This window comes from Sorex fumeus, unplaced genomic scaffold (assembly GCF_029834395.1).
Source record: "Sorex fumeus unplaced genomic scaffold, SorFum_2.1 ptg000069l, whole genome shotgun sequence".
Taxonomy (NCBI): domain Eukaryota; kingdom Metazoa; phylum Chordata; class Mammalia; order Eulipotyphla; family Soricidae; genus Sorex; species Sorex fumeus.
Window position 1 is genome coordinate 707,377 of NW_026606126.1, and position 15,470 is coordinate 722,846.

The following is a 15,470-nucleotide window of genomic DNA, read 5'->3' on the forward strand; positions in this document are numbered from 1 at the left end:
TTATATGGGTTATTTGTAATTGATTTGGTAATAACACTCAATCCAGCCTTAACAGGGTTTCCTCTGTGCCAGGTTGTGCAAGTGCCAGCCACTCCTTCTTGAACCCTCACAAATTCATTGCATAATAAACTGTGTTTGAACGTCTTCATCAGAAACAAAGTCTCTGCCTGAGTCCAGTAAGAGATGCTCAGTACTTCTACCTGGGCACACAAACCTGGACCTGAGTGACAGAATACTTCAGTCCATCTCCCAAGGAGCCCAGAGGTGACTTAGCCTCAGGACTGTTATGTTCCCCCCCCCCCCCCACACACACACACAGTTTCCACAATTCTCTCTGGACAGTGACAATCTGGCTGTTTATTCTTTGTTTTCTAGGAATCCCTAGAGGGTGGGTGTCCACCTACTCATCTATTCAGTTGGGTAGGTCAATGAACTCATGCTACTTAGCACATGGAGACAGAAGAGTCCTACTACTATAAGTACGGACATTTCCAGTTGGGAATTTTCTGGTATCTCCGTGCCCTTCCACCTATGAAAGTTCCCCTTCTGGACTGTGGTTTGGTGGATCGTTAATTCTCTAAGGATCACTCTGCTCCTAGTTACACACCTTTGATTTGGAATCTCCTGAAGGGGTTAACCTTGTCTCCCAGCCTGAGAGGTCGCGCTGATAGCTGGAGCCAATGCAGCTTCTCTGTGCCAACACAGTTCTAGGCGCAGCGCCAAGTAACAGCCACCAAACCTGATGGCACTGCTGCCCTCAGCAAAGCCTCGCTGCCAATGGAAGGAAAGGAACTGAACTCATAAGACACGCGATGGGGGCTGGAGCGATAGAACAGCGGGTAGGGGTTTGCCTTGCACGCGGCCTATTGGGGTTCGATTCCCAGCATCCCATATGGTCCCCCAAGCACTGCCAGGAATAATTCCTGAGTGAAGAGCCAGGAGTAACCCCTGTGCATCGCTGGGTGTGACCCCCCCCCAAAAAAGAGACACACGATGGACATCACTGGGGTCCTACAGCTCTCGTCCCATCTGCCTGGCGCCTTTGCCTAGTGCCAGGCTGGGCTAGAATGGGAATCCATAAATATACACGAAAGCTGCTTGGTCGCTGTCACCCAGAATCCACAAAGATGCACAAAAGCTTGGTCGCTGTTACCCAGAGCACAGGACACGGAGGCAGGGGTCCGGCGAAATGCTCTCTGAGCACGGTCCAGCTGGGTGCGGGGCCAGGCACAGGGCCCCGCGGCCAGGAGCGTCCCTGGAGGCAGCGGGGCAGTGCGGGCCGAGCTCCCCGCTGACCCGGCGTTGGGCTGCATGGCCCAGGCCTGCGCCCAGGACACCTCCCAGGACACCTCGGGCACCCCGGCCGGGGCCTGGCCGGCGGGTGGGGTAAGGGGTGTCCGGCGTGCGGGGCCCGGGGGACGCGGGGAGCGCGGAGTGTCCGGCGGCGGGGCCCAGGGGGCACGTGGGGGCGCGGGGTGTCCGGCGACCAGGGCCCGGGGGGCGCGGGGGGCGCGGGTTGTCCGGCGGCGGGGCCCGGGGGCGCGGGGTGACCGCCGGGCGGGGGGCGCGGGGTGTCCGGCGTCCCCGCCCCGCCCGGCGGCGGCCGCGTCCCGGGACAGGAAGGGCGCGGGCCGGAGCACAGCGCGTCCCGGGCTCGCTTCCTCTCGAATCCCCCTGTGGGTTTCTTTCGGACGGCGAGGAAGCGGGGGTGGGCGCCGCGCTCCGGCCGCCGGGGGCAGGGTCCGGCACTCGCGCCAGGGTGCGGGCCGCGAGGCGGGCGGCAGGTCGCGGTCCGCTTCCGTCCCGCCAGCCGGAGCGCGGCGCCCGGGTGGGCGCGGGGCGGGGCGGGGCCGGCGCGGGGCGGGGCGGGGGCGGGGCGGGGGCGGGGAGCGGCCCGCGGCGCCCACCCATTGGGCGGCCGCGGTGTCCGTCCGCCGCCGCCGGGGGCCGGGGTGAGCGCGGACGCGGCGGGCACGGGGTGCGGGCAGCGCTGCAGCCGTGACCCTCGCGGCCCGCCGCTGCCCGTCGGCGCCCTTGGCGCCCTGTCGCGCTCCGTGCGGCACACCGGGCTGTCTCCCGCCGCAGCCGCCCGGCGCTGGCCATGGGCTGGCCGGGGGCGCCGGGGGGCGTCGGGCCGGCGCTGCTGCCCCTGCTGCTGCCCCTGCTGCTGCCCCCGCTGCTGTTCCCGGGGCCGGCGCGCGCCTTCGGTGACGAGGAGGAGCGGCGCTGCGACCCCATCCGCATCTCCATGTGCCAGAACCTGGGCTACAACGTCACCAAGATGCCCAACCTGGTGGGGCACGAGCTGCAGACGGACGCCGAGCTGCAGCTGACGACGTTCACGCCGCTCATCCAGTACGGCTGCTCCGGCCAGCTGCAGGTGGGCGACCCTCCCCGGCCGGACCCCCGCCCGCGGGGCCCGGGGGTGCTCCACCCGCCACCCTGTCTGTCCCCCGCGGGCGCTGCGATCCAGAACGCTGTGTAACTCTCCGGCCGCGGCAGAGCCCACCCCGCACCCCGCCCTTCCCCGCGCTGCCCACGGCCCGCCGAGCCCGAGCCCCTCACCTCTCCTCACCCGCCGGCCGAGCCCCGCTCCGCCAGGCGCTGGCCGCCGCGGTTACTGCGCGCAGGGCGAGGCAGCGCGGCCAGCTGCCGGGGAGGGTTGCCAGGAGAAATCGGGCGCCGGGCACTCCCCCGCACCCACCGCCCCTGTTTCGGCCGACGCTGCTGGGGGTTGCTCCGGAATGGCACTCCTGGTACTGTCCAGACGCGTGTCGGGGGTCCTGTAGGAAGGAGGTGGGGGTGGGGCGGGGTTGGCCAGGTTCTTTCCTTTCCTGGGTCGTGGGTAGAGGGGGAGGAAGGCAGTTCTGGTGCTCAGAGGGAAGAGGACAGCTTGGGGGCGAGCTATGGTAAACTCTCCAGGAAGGTGCATGCATTCACAAGAATGTTTTTACAGTTACTGAAAAATTTTTGCTGCTGCTTTTTTTTTTTGGGGGGGGGGGGTACACCAGCGATGCTCAGGACTTACTCCTGTTCTGTACTCGGGGTAATTTCTGGTGGTTTGGGGGGGACCATGTGTGGTTCTGGGGATCTTAAGGATTTGGCTGCTTAAGCACCCTACCTACTATATCTGACCGCCTAGTAATTTATTTAAGAATGTAAAGGTAGGAAATGTTCGTTCCTACAAAAGTAAAGGAAAAAGTAATTTGTTTATATAGGGCGATTAAAGCCCTACCCGCACCTCCCACCCCCCAAACGGATTTATTGGACACAAAAGTAACTGAAAGGACATTTTTTGTGTGTAAAATAGATTGTGATTTGGTTGGTTAAGGATATGGGTCTTCTTTTTTTAATTTTAGGAGCTGAGAAAGCTTCTAAGTAAAGGGTAGTTGCCCCTCCCCCAAGCCTTAGAAATGCCTGGTTCTGGTTGTAACTTCTGAGAGATAAGAAATGGACAGGCAGATTACTAGGTGCATGGTTTTTACATAGGTCATTGAAAACATTGACTGTGGTTTCAGAAAAATGTCTGGATTAGACTTGTTGCTGCTGAAAGGTTCCTTTGGAAGTCTTAAACTTTAGAATTAGATTATAAAAGCTAAAGGAAGGACCCTCTAGCTGTTTAGAAACAGCACATATCCTGACTTCAGTGGCAATTTGGGCAGTTTTTGCAGGGATATATATTTTAATTCTGTGTATCCTGGGGGACCGACCAGGCTATTTTGAAGGACAAGACTGGATCCCTTTACTTGCTGGAAACCAGTGGCATGTAACCCTAGACTTCATAGACAACATCTGTAAGGAGCCAGGCAGACTGTTTATCAATGCTGGAGGAATTGAGGACAGCAACTGGACTCTCCCCTGCTGCTCTCGTCATTTCAGGGACTCAACATTTGTATTTTCCTATTGTGCTTCATTATTATTTAACAAGGAAACTTGGCCAAACAAGCCCCTGGGGACTAGAGACTTCACCCTGCATCCCGCCTGGGGTCTTACATTTTCTTTTCCAGTGTGGGATTTGCTAAAACATCTTTCCAAGAAATAAAATAGTGGAAAGATATTATAAACAGGAGGCAGGATCCACACTTAAAAAAATATTTACTTTTGTGGCGATAAGTGGGGATCAAAGTAAACTACCTGTTATCAGCAGGAACGATGCTGATTCGCTGCTCAGCTCTGCAGTAGGCGTTGAAGGGGAGACCAGGAATTCATTTTTAAGGTTAATTTCTCTAAGTATTACATGAAAGGGGAGTCTGTGATTCCTCAGGTCTGTTTATCTATTTATTAATTATGTTCTCTTGAAAGGCATTACTGGAACAAAAGAACACTAGAGCATTAGTTGCCAGGCACCCCTGTTTGGGGCTGGGGCAGACGGTCGGATTCCCTGTAGGCTGGTGTAAAAGTCGATATGGACATTGTCTGCAAGTGTTTGGCTGATTTTTGTGCAGGCGTTTGGTCAGACTTCCCAAGTCATTGTTTTCTTTGTTAATGTCCTTACTTTCCCAGTTCTTCCTTTGTTCGGTGTATGTGCCAATGTGCACAGAGAAGATCAACATCCCCATCGGGCCGTGCGGCGGTATGTGTCTGTCAGTCAAGAGGCGCTGTGAACCCGTGCTCAAGGAGTTCGGCTTTGTCTGGCCAGAGAGCCTCAACTGCAGCAAGTTCCCCCCCCAGAACGACCACAACCACATGTGCATGGAAGGGCCGGGGGACGAGGAGGTTCCCCTCGCACACAAAACCCCCATCCAGACGGGGGAGGAGTGCCCCTCTGCAGGGACTAGCTCTGACCAGTACATCTGGGTTAAGCGGAGCCTGAACTGCGTCCTCAAGTGTGGCTATGATGCGGGCCTGTACAGCCGCTCCGCCAAGGAGTTCACTGACGTCTGGATGGCAGTATGGGCCAGCCTCTGCTTCCTCTCTACCGCCTTCACCGTACTCACCTTCCTCATCGATTCCTCTCGGTTCTCCTACCCCGAGCGCCCCATCATATTCCTCAGTATGTGCTATAATATTTATAGCATTGCTTATATTGTCAGGCTGACCGTTGGCCGGGAAAGGATATCCTGCGATTTTGAAGAGGCAGCAGAACCTGTTCTCATCCAAGAAGGACTTAAGAATACAGGATGTGCAATCATTTTCTTGCTGATGTACTTTTTTGGAATGGCCAGCTCCATTTGGTGGGTTATTCTGACCCTCACTTGGTTTTTGGCAGCGGGACTGAAGTGGGGTCATGAAGCTATTGAAATGCACAGCAGTTACTTCCACATTGCTGCCTGGGCCATCCCTGCCGTGAAGACCATTGTCATCCTGATCATGAGGTTGGTAGATGCAGACGAGCTGACTGGACTGTGCTACGTAGGAAACCAAAACCTGGATGCCCTGACCGGCTTTGTGGTAGCACCGCTCTTCACGTACTTGGTGATTGGAACTTTATTCATCGCTGCAGGTTTGGTGGCCTTGTTTAAAATTCGGTCAAATCTACAAAAGGATGGGGCAAAGACAGACAAGCTGGAGAGGCTGATGGTGAAGATCGGGGTCTTCTCGGTCCTGTACACTGTGCCGGCCACCTGCGTGATCGCCTGCTATTTCTATGAGATCTCCAACTGGGCTCTCTTCCGCTATTCTGCAGATGATTCCAATATGGCTGTTGAAATGTTGAAAATTTTTATGTCTCTGCTGGTGGGCATCACTTCAGGCATGTGGATTTGGTCTGCCAAAACTCTTCACACGTGGCAGAAGTGTTCCAACAGATTGGTGAATTCTGGGAAGGTAAAGAGAGAAAAGAGAGGAAATGGTTGGGTGAAGCCCGGGAAAGGCAATGAAACTGTGGTATAGAGGACAGTCCCCTCCTCACTCTCCTTGTTTCAAAGGGGTGACGCCAGCATTTCATTGCAGATGCTACTAAAAATTCCACTCAGTGAATCTCAGTTTGAACAAACTAGCAACTTGTAGGTGACACCCATCACCATTGTCACTCCCTACCCTCAATCCAGCCTCATAAAACTAGGGATTTTGCTGCCGACTTGGAACAATCCCAAATGCAAAAGCCAATTAGAGGCTTTCGAAGCTGTGAAAAATCAAAATGTTGATCACTTTAGCAGCTTGGAGCATGAGGTCCTGCCTGGATTCTGAAAGCTTCAGCAGTGCTGCTTCCCCTGCAGCTGGGATTAGAACCTGAGCTGGCAGTTTGCAGGGAGAAGAAAGATTAACTTTTTTAACCCTTTAAAAATTTAAATACTAACTGGGACTTTCAGATAGCAAAGCGATCTATAAACACTGGAAATGCTAGGTTCAGAGAAGTGTTAGGAGACTTTTATAGTTTGGCTGATCTAACATAAACATTTTCTGTGGCACTCTCTGCTGTTTAGAACTTTGTGAATTGCTCTCCCAAGAGGTGGTGTCAGAACCTTTCAGTGCCTTTGTCATAAAACAGAATTGTTTGAACAAACAAAAGTACTGTACAAACACATAGAGGTATTCAGTGGGCTTTTTATTCTCCTCACTTTTATTCTTAAATTTCAACATCTCTATTCTGGGCTGCTGCTGCTTTCTTCATTTTATATTAATGACTCAAAAGGGTATTTTTATAGGGTTTTTTGCACTGCAGCATGCCTAATGAGGGGGGAAAGGAAGGGTGATTTCACGTTCTGACAATCACTTAATTTAGAAGAAAATGAGATTTTCCAAGTGGACTTACCTTACCAACTCCTGAGACCTATTGCATTGAGCAACAGGGACTTAATAGATTTTACTTCATGTGATTGCATCTGTGCAGACGCCAGTCTGGAAGAGCTAAAATGTTAAGTTTCTTGGCAACTTTGCATTCACACGATTAACTGTGTAATTTGTGTGTGTCAATTACAATTAAAAGCACATTCTTGGACCATGACATAATATACTCAACTGACTTTAAAACTGTGGTCAGTTTGCATTCTCAAAATGATAGTGCCTTATTTTCCTTTTACATAAGAATGTTATCAGTGCCTGGTCTACTTGCTACCATGGAGACTTTGTCAGTTTTGTGGAGGGGTCTAAGGGTAGGGAAGCCAAGCACCCAGTGCCGGTTAATTGTTGCTGAGGGCTTGGCAAAGCCTCTTGTGAGATCTCATTTGGAGGTAGCATGGCCTGGACTGTTTATATGATGCTTAATGGATCTCCAGAATGCTAGACAGAAACCTGATTGGTTAGGGGGGAATAAACTTGTGGGCTTATGGACTGCAAAACTATTGGCAGCACAGGTCTTAATTGTGATTTGCTTGCAGTGGTATCCAAAGCGTTTAAACTTTGTGCTTTGTGTTTCTCTTGTGAAACTGCAGGAGAAGTACCTCTTGCCTTTTCTCCAAAGTTGCAATTCCTTTCCGATAGTAACTGGCCTCTTCTTTAACCTTTGATCATCAGATCTCTGGGACAGATTGGTGAAGATATCATGGGCTGCTCTGCTTTATAACTCATACCTGTTTTTGCTTCGGCAACTACTTTGCAGTGACTCTTTTAATTATTTGTTCATGCCTTTTCCCCTGCCTTCCCCCCCCCCCCCCACACACACACACCTTTGCCCTTTAAAACAGGTGGGAAAGTGCTTATCACACTTTTTTGTGGAAAAAATTTTTTTCCAGCGATTCAAAATAGGTGATCGGGTTCTGGAAATAAGCATGTCCGTTTCTGTCTCTGTCTGTCTCTGTCTCTGTCTGTCTCTCTGTCCCTGTCTCCCTCTCTCTACCTCTGTTTCTTATGTGAATGTTTTGCCCATGGTTTGGAATTTTCCTTCGTTCTTTTCCCAGTTTTTGCATGGTTCTTGAGTTGCCTGAGATAAAGTTATCATTTGAGGCAAATATGAAGTTTGGGGCATGTTTGGAAGGGAAAGTCTTGTGGAGGGTTGAAGCAGAAAAGAGTGGGTTTGGGTGGCCCTGGCTGTGTGTGTTGACCTCAGGGGCCTTGGCTGGGTTCTGGGCCAGGGCTCCAGGAGCATGAGAACTGAGCCCCCGAAGGGCCAGTCGAATTCCATCTGCAACTCCGTTGGCGCTGACGTGTGGAGCGCGCCCTCCCTGAGCTGCTCTGCAGTGGTTCCCACACTGCTCAGGGCCTGCCCTTACTCACGCTCCATCCAGCGTCTTGGGACTGTGCAGAGACACGGGCCAGGAAGGGGAAGGAAGGCTGTGCAGAGTCGCTGGCCTTGCCGTTGCAGTATAGGGGTTGACCCTGTCACTTCTGTTGTGTGTGACAGGGCGTGTGTGAACAGGGTAGCCTGGCGGAGGTCTGGGCTCAGAGTAGGTGCCTATTCTCGGTGAGTGATGAAGTAGTAACTACAGCCGCACACCTGAGCTCCAGACCTCTGCCCTGCGTTTTGGCTTGTCTTTTCATAAACCCCTGACCTTCTCCTAGGAAGGTATATTAGGTTAGAAGGGATTGTGATTGTCATGTAGACTGGATTAGTCTTAGCAATGTCTCCAGGTCTGGGTCTTTCCTCTACAGTGGTGACAGTGGAGAGTGTTGACGGCCTTAGGAAGGAGCTTTGCGATTAAGGACTCAGTTGCCTGTGTCTGCGCGGCAGCTGCATCACCTCTTTTGTTGGCCGTTCTTTCTTTCTTTCTTTCTTTCTTTCTTTCTTTCTTTCTTTCTTTCTTTCTTTCTTTCTTTCTCTCTCTCTTCTTTTTTCTTTCTTTGTTTCTTTTCCATCCTTCCTTCATTCCTTCGTCGTTTCTTTTTCCTTCTCTTTCCAATCACTATCACATCTCTTGAGTGCTGATTATGTGGAGGCCTGTTGCAGGCCCCTGACAGGGTGCCATGGAGGATAAACTCTGTTCTTCTAACCAACCCACCCTTAGGGCGATCCTGTGTCTGTTGTACTTTGCTGTTGGTTTTGGGGGAGGTGCAGGGACCTCTGAATTCTTTTTCACTCTCTCACTAAGTCTCTTTAGGATATTACCTTTCATGAATATGTCTCTCATCCGTCTCCAAGTTCATTCCAGGGATTTTGACAGAAAGTATCAGTTCTGCTTCTTTACTCTCTCTTCATGGACAATCCTCTGGAAGACTGAAAATTGCCCCAAAAATACGAACTTCTGCATCTAATGTAGCCTTGGAGCCAGACAGTTCAGAGCTTGAGGTGGTCCATGTACATTTTGCAGGTGAAGTAGAAGACTCAAGAAAAGATGAGGATTTTTTTTTAATCTCTACTAAGTGTGTAGGTATGTGTCAGTGGTCAAAAATCCACAGACCTTCAGAGATTTTACTCAGCGGGGCACAGGACCACCCCCTCTCTGGCACACTCCTCCTCCATAAAGGCCATCTCTTGGCAGGAGAATGGGGTAGGAAGGGACTAGCCAGAACCGTGTGCTTGAACTGCTTGGTTGATTTCTGTTCTTTTCCTTGATAGAGATCCATTTCCTAGTCTCTGAGTTGCTTCTTTGATGGCAGTTTACTAGGAGGCCTGGAACCAGAGAAGGGCGACGATTTGTCTGAGAAGGCTCTTGACTACATTCCCCACCTCCTCTGCCCTGCAGTCCTGACTGTGTGCTTTGGATTGTGCCTCTGCAGCACCCCTGCCTCTGTCCTTTGGGCCTGTTTTAGCTTTCTGGCCACTGAGTACAGAACTTATTGTTCAGGGAACTAGGCAGGCATGTGAGACGCAGAGGGAATCTGTGTTGGAAGATCAGAGTGAGCGGGGGATCAGTCTGGTTTCGGGAGAGGGCCGGTGTCTTGGCCCAGGCGGAGGCCTCAGGAGGTGCCCCCAGGATCCATCTACCCACTGAACGTGGTTCGGTAATGGAGGGAAGAGTTGCTGTTCTACCACCTAAGCCAAATCACTGGACTCTAATGGTGTCTTTGGTTCCTTTACTGAGTTCAGAGTCCCTGTCTGGATTTATATTGTGTCTGGCAGAGGACAACACTTACCACTTTTCCTCTACACTGAGATTGCAGATCTTGGAAACTCCTAGGAGCATTTTGCTCCAACAAGGATCAACTACACTCATGGGTTTTGTTTCCTTGGGCCTAGCCAGCTCTTTCTGCTGCCCAGGTGGCATCATGCACACTGGATAGAACTGGGAAGGGGGAAAAGCTGGAGCTTGCCTACCTCCATCACCTCCATGGTCTGCCTTTAAGTTATCTGATTCTGTCTCTGCACTAGAGAATCACAAGTGCTCACAGCCCAGTCAGCCCAGGTTCGTTTTGGGTTCCATATGAGTCATGTCCAGAAGCCATTTTCCCTTTCTGATGCCTGAGTAGTCATCCCAAGAGGCTTCTGGGAGAGGGGCAAGGGCACTACGCTGCACATCTCCCGCTTGGGTTCTGCCCTGTTGATCACACACTCTGGCTCCAGAATTTTCCCTACCTCACAGGGATGTTGTGAGACTCTAGAGGGTTCAAGAACGAAGGCCCCTTGAGCTCTTTCTATGCTAGGCAGAATACTTACCAGACATGATTTGTGGGGTAAAGAAATCATGATGACCTGGTGGTGTGGCCATCACACCCTTTGGGGCCCTTGCCTTGTGTGCCCCTCAGCTACCTTGAGGTTCAACCTATAGGTATCAGGCGAGTTCCTGCTTCTCAGGCCTTGGATGAGTTTCTGAACTTCGGAGGAAACAGACCCTGCTTTTTAAGGATGTACAAAAGTATGTCTGTACTGTAAATTTCTAATTTATCACTGTACAAAAGGACTTTGCTATTTAATTTTTGTATTAAAGTGAAATAAAGTTTGGTTTATTAACTGGTGTGTGACTTGATCTATGTATGCCAGGTGTAGGACAGGTGGAATCAGATGCTCCCAGCAGTAAAAAACTGATTTGCAGAGGGAACCTAGGAATGTTTGCTGAAATGCCCTCTTTTATTTATTTATTTATTTATTTAGATGGTTTCTTCTCCCCCCCCCCCCCCCCCCCCAGATTTCTCTTGGGTCAGCACAACCTGAGAGCCAAAGTCAACAAGGTTTATTACTGCTCATCAGGAACACTCAGGTGGTCAAATGATGCTCTGGGTTTACCTATATAGCTCTTGAGCTCCCAGCCCAGGGTACTTAGTGGCACTTCCACCGCTGACATTTTTATGTAACTCCTAAGTCTCACAAACTTAATATAAAAGGCCTCTTTTAAAGGCAGGAGAAATAGTACAGTACCTTGGGTGTTTGTCTTGTATCTGACCTGGGACCCTAGAACCCCATATGGTCCCCTGAGCCCTCAGGAGTGAGCCCTGTGCACAGAGTCAGGAGTAAGCCCTGAGCACCAGTGGCTGTGGCTCACACAAAAAGTTTGTTATTTTTTTAAAGACCAGGGAGATTATACAAGGGTTTGGCCCTGGTACCTCACAGCCCTGAACATCACTAGATGTTGTCCTGGTGGTCCCTGCCACCACAGGACCTGAATAGCACCACATATTCAGGGGAACACTGAATTGAGTGTCACTAGGAGCTGCTCCTGGGCCTCTTTGGGGAGCTCTCTCCTATGCCCCCAAGAGGGGCTTAAAAATGTGCTTGTGTGTATGTGTGTGTGTTCAGATGTGAGCACGTGTATGTGTCTGTGTGTGTGTGTGTTTGGATGTGAGTGTGTGTGTGTGTGTGTGTGTGTTCGGACATGAGAGTGTGTGTATGTGTGTATTCGAATGTGATCACATATGTGTGTTCAGATGTGAGCATGTGAGTGTGTCTGTGTGTTTGGACATGAGTGTGTGTGTGTGGATGTGAGTGTGTGTGTCTGTATTTGGATGTGAAAGAGTCTTTGTGTGTGTTCAGACATGAGTATGTATGTATGTGTGTTTGGATGTGAGCGTTTGTGTGTTTGTATGTTCAGACGTGAGTGTGTATGTGTGTATGTGTGTGTGTGTGTGTTTGGATTTGAGTATGTGTGTGTGTGTGTGTGTGTGTGTGCAGGTGTGCATGTGAGGGGGTCAGTCTCAGGGCTTTGTACATCTGAGGTGTGTGCTTTACCACTGAGCCACAAACCCAACCACTACAAATTTGCAGTTTTGTTTTTGGGCTACCCCCAGCTGTGCTAGGGTATGTTCCTGGTGGGGACCAGCAGATCATGCATGTGCTAGGGCTCAAACCCCAGGTTGGCTGCTTGCAAAGCAGTCACCAGAGTCTGTATTCGCTCTATGGTTCTTCTTTTCTTTCTGAATACACTAGGATTCAGTTTTGTCCAGTAGGTATGAGAAGATGTCATTAGCCAGGAAATTATTTCTTAAAGTTATTTGGTAGTTGGTGCCCCAAATCTGGAAAAGCCTTCAAAGAAAATTCAAAATCATTATGAGAACCCCACCTGGGAGCAGATGACAAAGAGGAATCAGTACCATGGGAGATGCGTGCTGAAGACGTGCACGGAGAGAGCCCTGTGGCCTGCCTGAAACTGCTTTCCAGTGGGTAGTCTCACTTAAACGCCTTCCTGTTATGGGAAAAGTAAAACCACCAAGCGGGAGTCTGCCATACCATTCTCCTGTGCACACAGTGACTGTCTATCCCAATCAATAACTGAAGGCAGGTATGTGATATATTCTTCCCTGTAAGACCAGCTGTGTTTTATCAACTGTGCAATACAAAGTTATGAAGTTTAAGGAAGAGTCAGTGCAATCTGGATGAATTTAAATCTCTGGCACTTGTAAACACACTCACCATATAGAAGACATCTTTGTTTTTTGTTTGGGGGCCACACCCTGCAATGCTTAGGGGTTACTCCTACCTCTGCACTCAGAAATCACTTCTGGCAGTGCTTGGGAAACTGTCTGGGATGCCAGGAATCAAACCCAGGATGGCAGCGTGCAAGGATTTACCTACTATACTATATATGCTATATAATATATATATATATATATATATATACTATATACTATATATTGCTCCAGCCCCAGAAAACACTTTTGTTTACATGCTTTCACTATTCTCAAGTCAAATCTGAAGCAAGCAAGTATTACTTAGCTTTAGAGAGAACTAAATAAAACTTGGGGGATGGTTCACTGGGGAAGAAGCAGGTTCGACAGCCATGTCTTCTCAGGCATGGCCCAGGGGTTTGGGTGGGGTTCTTTTAGTTTAAAAAATTTTTTTTAATTGAATCACCACAAGATACACAGTTATAAAGTTGTTCATGATTGGGTTTCAGTCCAAAACCTGTCTATTCACCAAGTGTGCGTTGCCCTCCACCAATGTCTCCAGTTTCTCTCCTGCCAACCCTCCCTCCTCTACCCCTCAGCCCATGGCAGGGACTTTTCTTATTTCTTCCTTCTTCCTTCCTTCCTTCCTTCCTTCCTTCCTTCCTTCCTTCCTTCCTTTCTCTCTCTCTCTCTCTCTCTCTCTCTCTCTCTCTCTCTCTCTCTCTCATACTTCTGGGCATTATGGTTTGCAACGCAAGGTACTGAAAGGTTATCATGTATGTCCCTTTACCTACTTTCAGCACTCAATTCTTGTCCAGGGTGATCATTTCCAACCATCATTGTCATAGTGGCCTCTTCTCTATTCTAACTGCCCTCTCCCACCCACTTGTGGCAAGTTTCCAGTCATGGGCCAGCTTTGTTTCTATTCTTGGGTATTAGTCTCATACTATTTTTTCATACCCGACAAATGAGTGCAGTCATTCTATGTCTGTCTTTCTCCTTCTGACTCATTTCACTCAGTCTGATACTCTCCATGTTCCTCCATTTGCAAGCACATTTTATGACTTAATTTTTTTGGGTGGCTGTATAGTATTCTATGCTGTACATGTACCATGTTTCTTTATCCAGTTGTCTGTTCTCAGGCAATTGGTCTGTTTCCTGATTCTAGCTATTGTGAATAGTGCTGCAACAAACATAGAAACTGGCCCAGGGTTTGTTTTGTCTTGTTTGCTCCACTCTGCATTAAGTTGTGGGTTAGTTTCTGCCCAAAGACTATTGAAGTCTGAGTCCCATACTGTGACTGTGGACTTTTGAGAATAGGGTGTCTACACTGCCTGAGAGTATAGGAGGTAAGGCTTGTGCCTTGCATGCAACTAGCCTGGTTTGAATCCCTGACATATATAGTTCCCTGAGCATAGCCAGGTGTGGCCCAACACCCTTTCCCCCTGCCCCCACACCCCCCACTAAAAAGTTTAAAAGAATAAATCAGGTCTTTGCAGACATAATCAAGTTGAGTACATAATTGGTTAGGTAGGTCTTAAAAACAGTGACTGATATCTGCGTAAAAAGAGGAAAATCTGGACACAGGCATAGAAAGGAAGATGGAATGTCATGGGATGGCAGAGGGAGATATTAGAGTGAAGCAGTCATAGGCAAGCAAGCAAAGCCAAGGACTGCTGGTAATGACCGAAGGTGGGATGGCGGGCGTGCAAGGTGGTCCTCAGCCTCCAGTGGGAACCAGCCTTGTCAGCACCATGATCTTGGACGTCCAGGTTCCAGAACCCTGAGAATAAACGTCTGTTCTTAAGCCACCCAGTTTGTGATAATTTGTTAAACATCCCTAGGAAACAAATATCACTCTTTCTCTCTGTCTTCTTTTTTTTTTTCCTTCTGACTTTTTTAACTTCTGGAAGCAGTTTGTTGGAAAAGGGTAAATGTTTTGGCAGGCAATTCTTAATAATGAGAGCTGGCCTTGAGCTTCTGTTGTTTAAGGATTATGTAGCATAATCACTGTGCTAGGTTTCTTTATCTGAAAGCTGGACACCTCTAGAATAAACCTCATGATCTCTGACACTTCAGTGATACAAACTGGTCTTGACTGGCCTCCCGGGGCCCACCCCAGCCCAAGAGGAAGCTCCCTGTGCTGGCTAGGACCCTGACTAGAATGTGACCCAAGGCTTTCAGCATTTATGTCCTGAGAGCTGATCTTTTCTTTTTCCCATTTTAGCTTTCACATGCAACCATAATTCTAAAATTGAATTGACTCTTGACTAAAAGGCTCATGAACAGAAATAAAACTCACTTGGAGAAGGGCAAGTCCGCACTCACTTTCTTTTGTAAAGCATCTGGGTGGTAGGTCCTGGAGCAGCCCCCAGATATTATGAAAATATTGTGCCTGCAAAGTTTTAGTCCAAAAAGCTTGGCAAATGGACCTTGGCCTCACTTGAAATTCCTAGAACCACCCTGTTCTCTTTCTTCAGTCTTATCCGGAGGCTAAGATAACCATGGGTTTATTTGCACTGTGGCAAAGGAGTTCAACTTCTACACATCAGGAGTGAGAGAATAAATTTTTTTAAAAAATTTATATTTCTCATCAATTGCCTGATTTCCCTCAGCCTCCCACACCATTTTTTGGAACCACCCAATCCTGTTTTCACCCAAGAACGTGTCTAATCTCCTGAACAGCCACATTATCAATACTTTACTCTTTAAAGAGATTAAATGATTGACTATCTGAATTTTCTCAAATGCCTGAGGGTTACATCACTTCTCTAAATATGAAGTAAACAGGTAGAATATAAAGCAATGAGATGGAATTGATAAGTCACATAGGAAAATCTGTCCTGTGGGCTTCCTCTCACTCCCAGCCTTTCCATCTGCTTTTGATCTGCCTAGGA

At 49.4% G+C, this 15,470-nt stretch overlaps 1 protein-coding gene across 1 annotated transcript; it reads left to right on the top strand.

Annotated features, from left to right (window-relative positions):
- The first annotated feature begins 1,961 nt into the window (after positions 1-1,961).
- Positions 1,962-8,268, top strand: FZD4 (frizzled class receptor 4). The gene is made up of 2 exons (XM_056128836.1): positions 1,962-2,380; positions 4,504-8,268. Exons 1-2 carry the CDS (start codon positions 2,102-2,104, stop codon positions 5,830-5,832), a joined length of 1,608 nt encoding a protein of 535 aa, XP_055984811.1. The 5' UTR covers positions 1,962-2,101; the 3' UTR covers positions 5,833-8,268.
- Positions 8,269-15,470: the final 7,202 nt, after the last annotated feature.

Excerpts from the sequence above, each read along its gene's own strand:
- FZD4 (XM_056128836.1), top strand. The coding sequence starts at position 2,102 with ATGGGCTGGCCGGGGGCGCCGGGGGGCGTCGGGCCGGCGCTGCTGCCC. Across the intron at positions 2,381-4,503 it reads GCTGCTCCGGCCAGCTGCAG|TTCTTCCTTTGTTCGGTGTA; the intron begins GTGGGCGACCCT and ends TTACTTTCCCAG.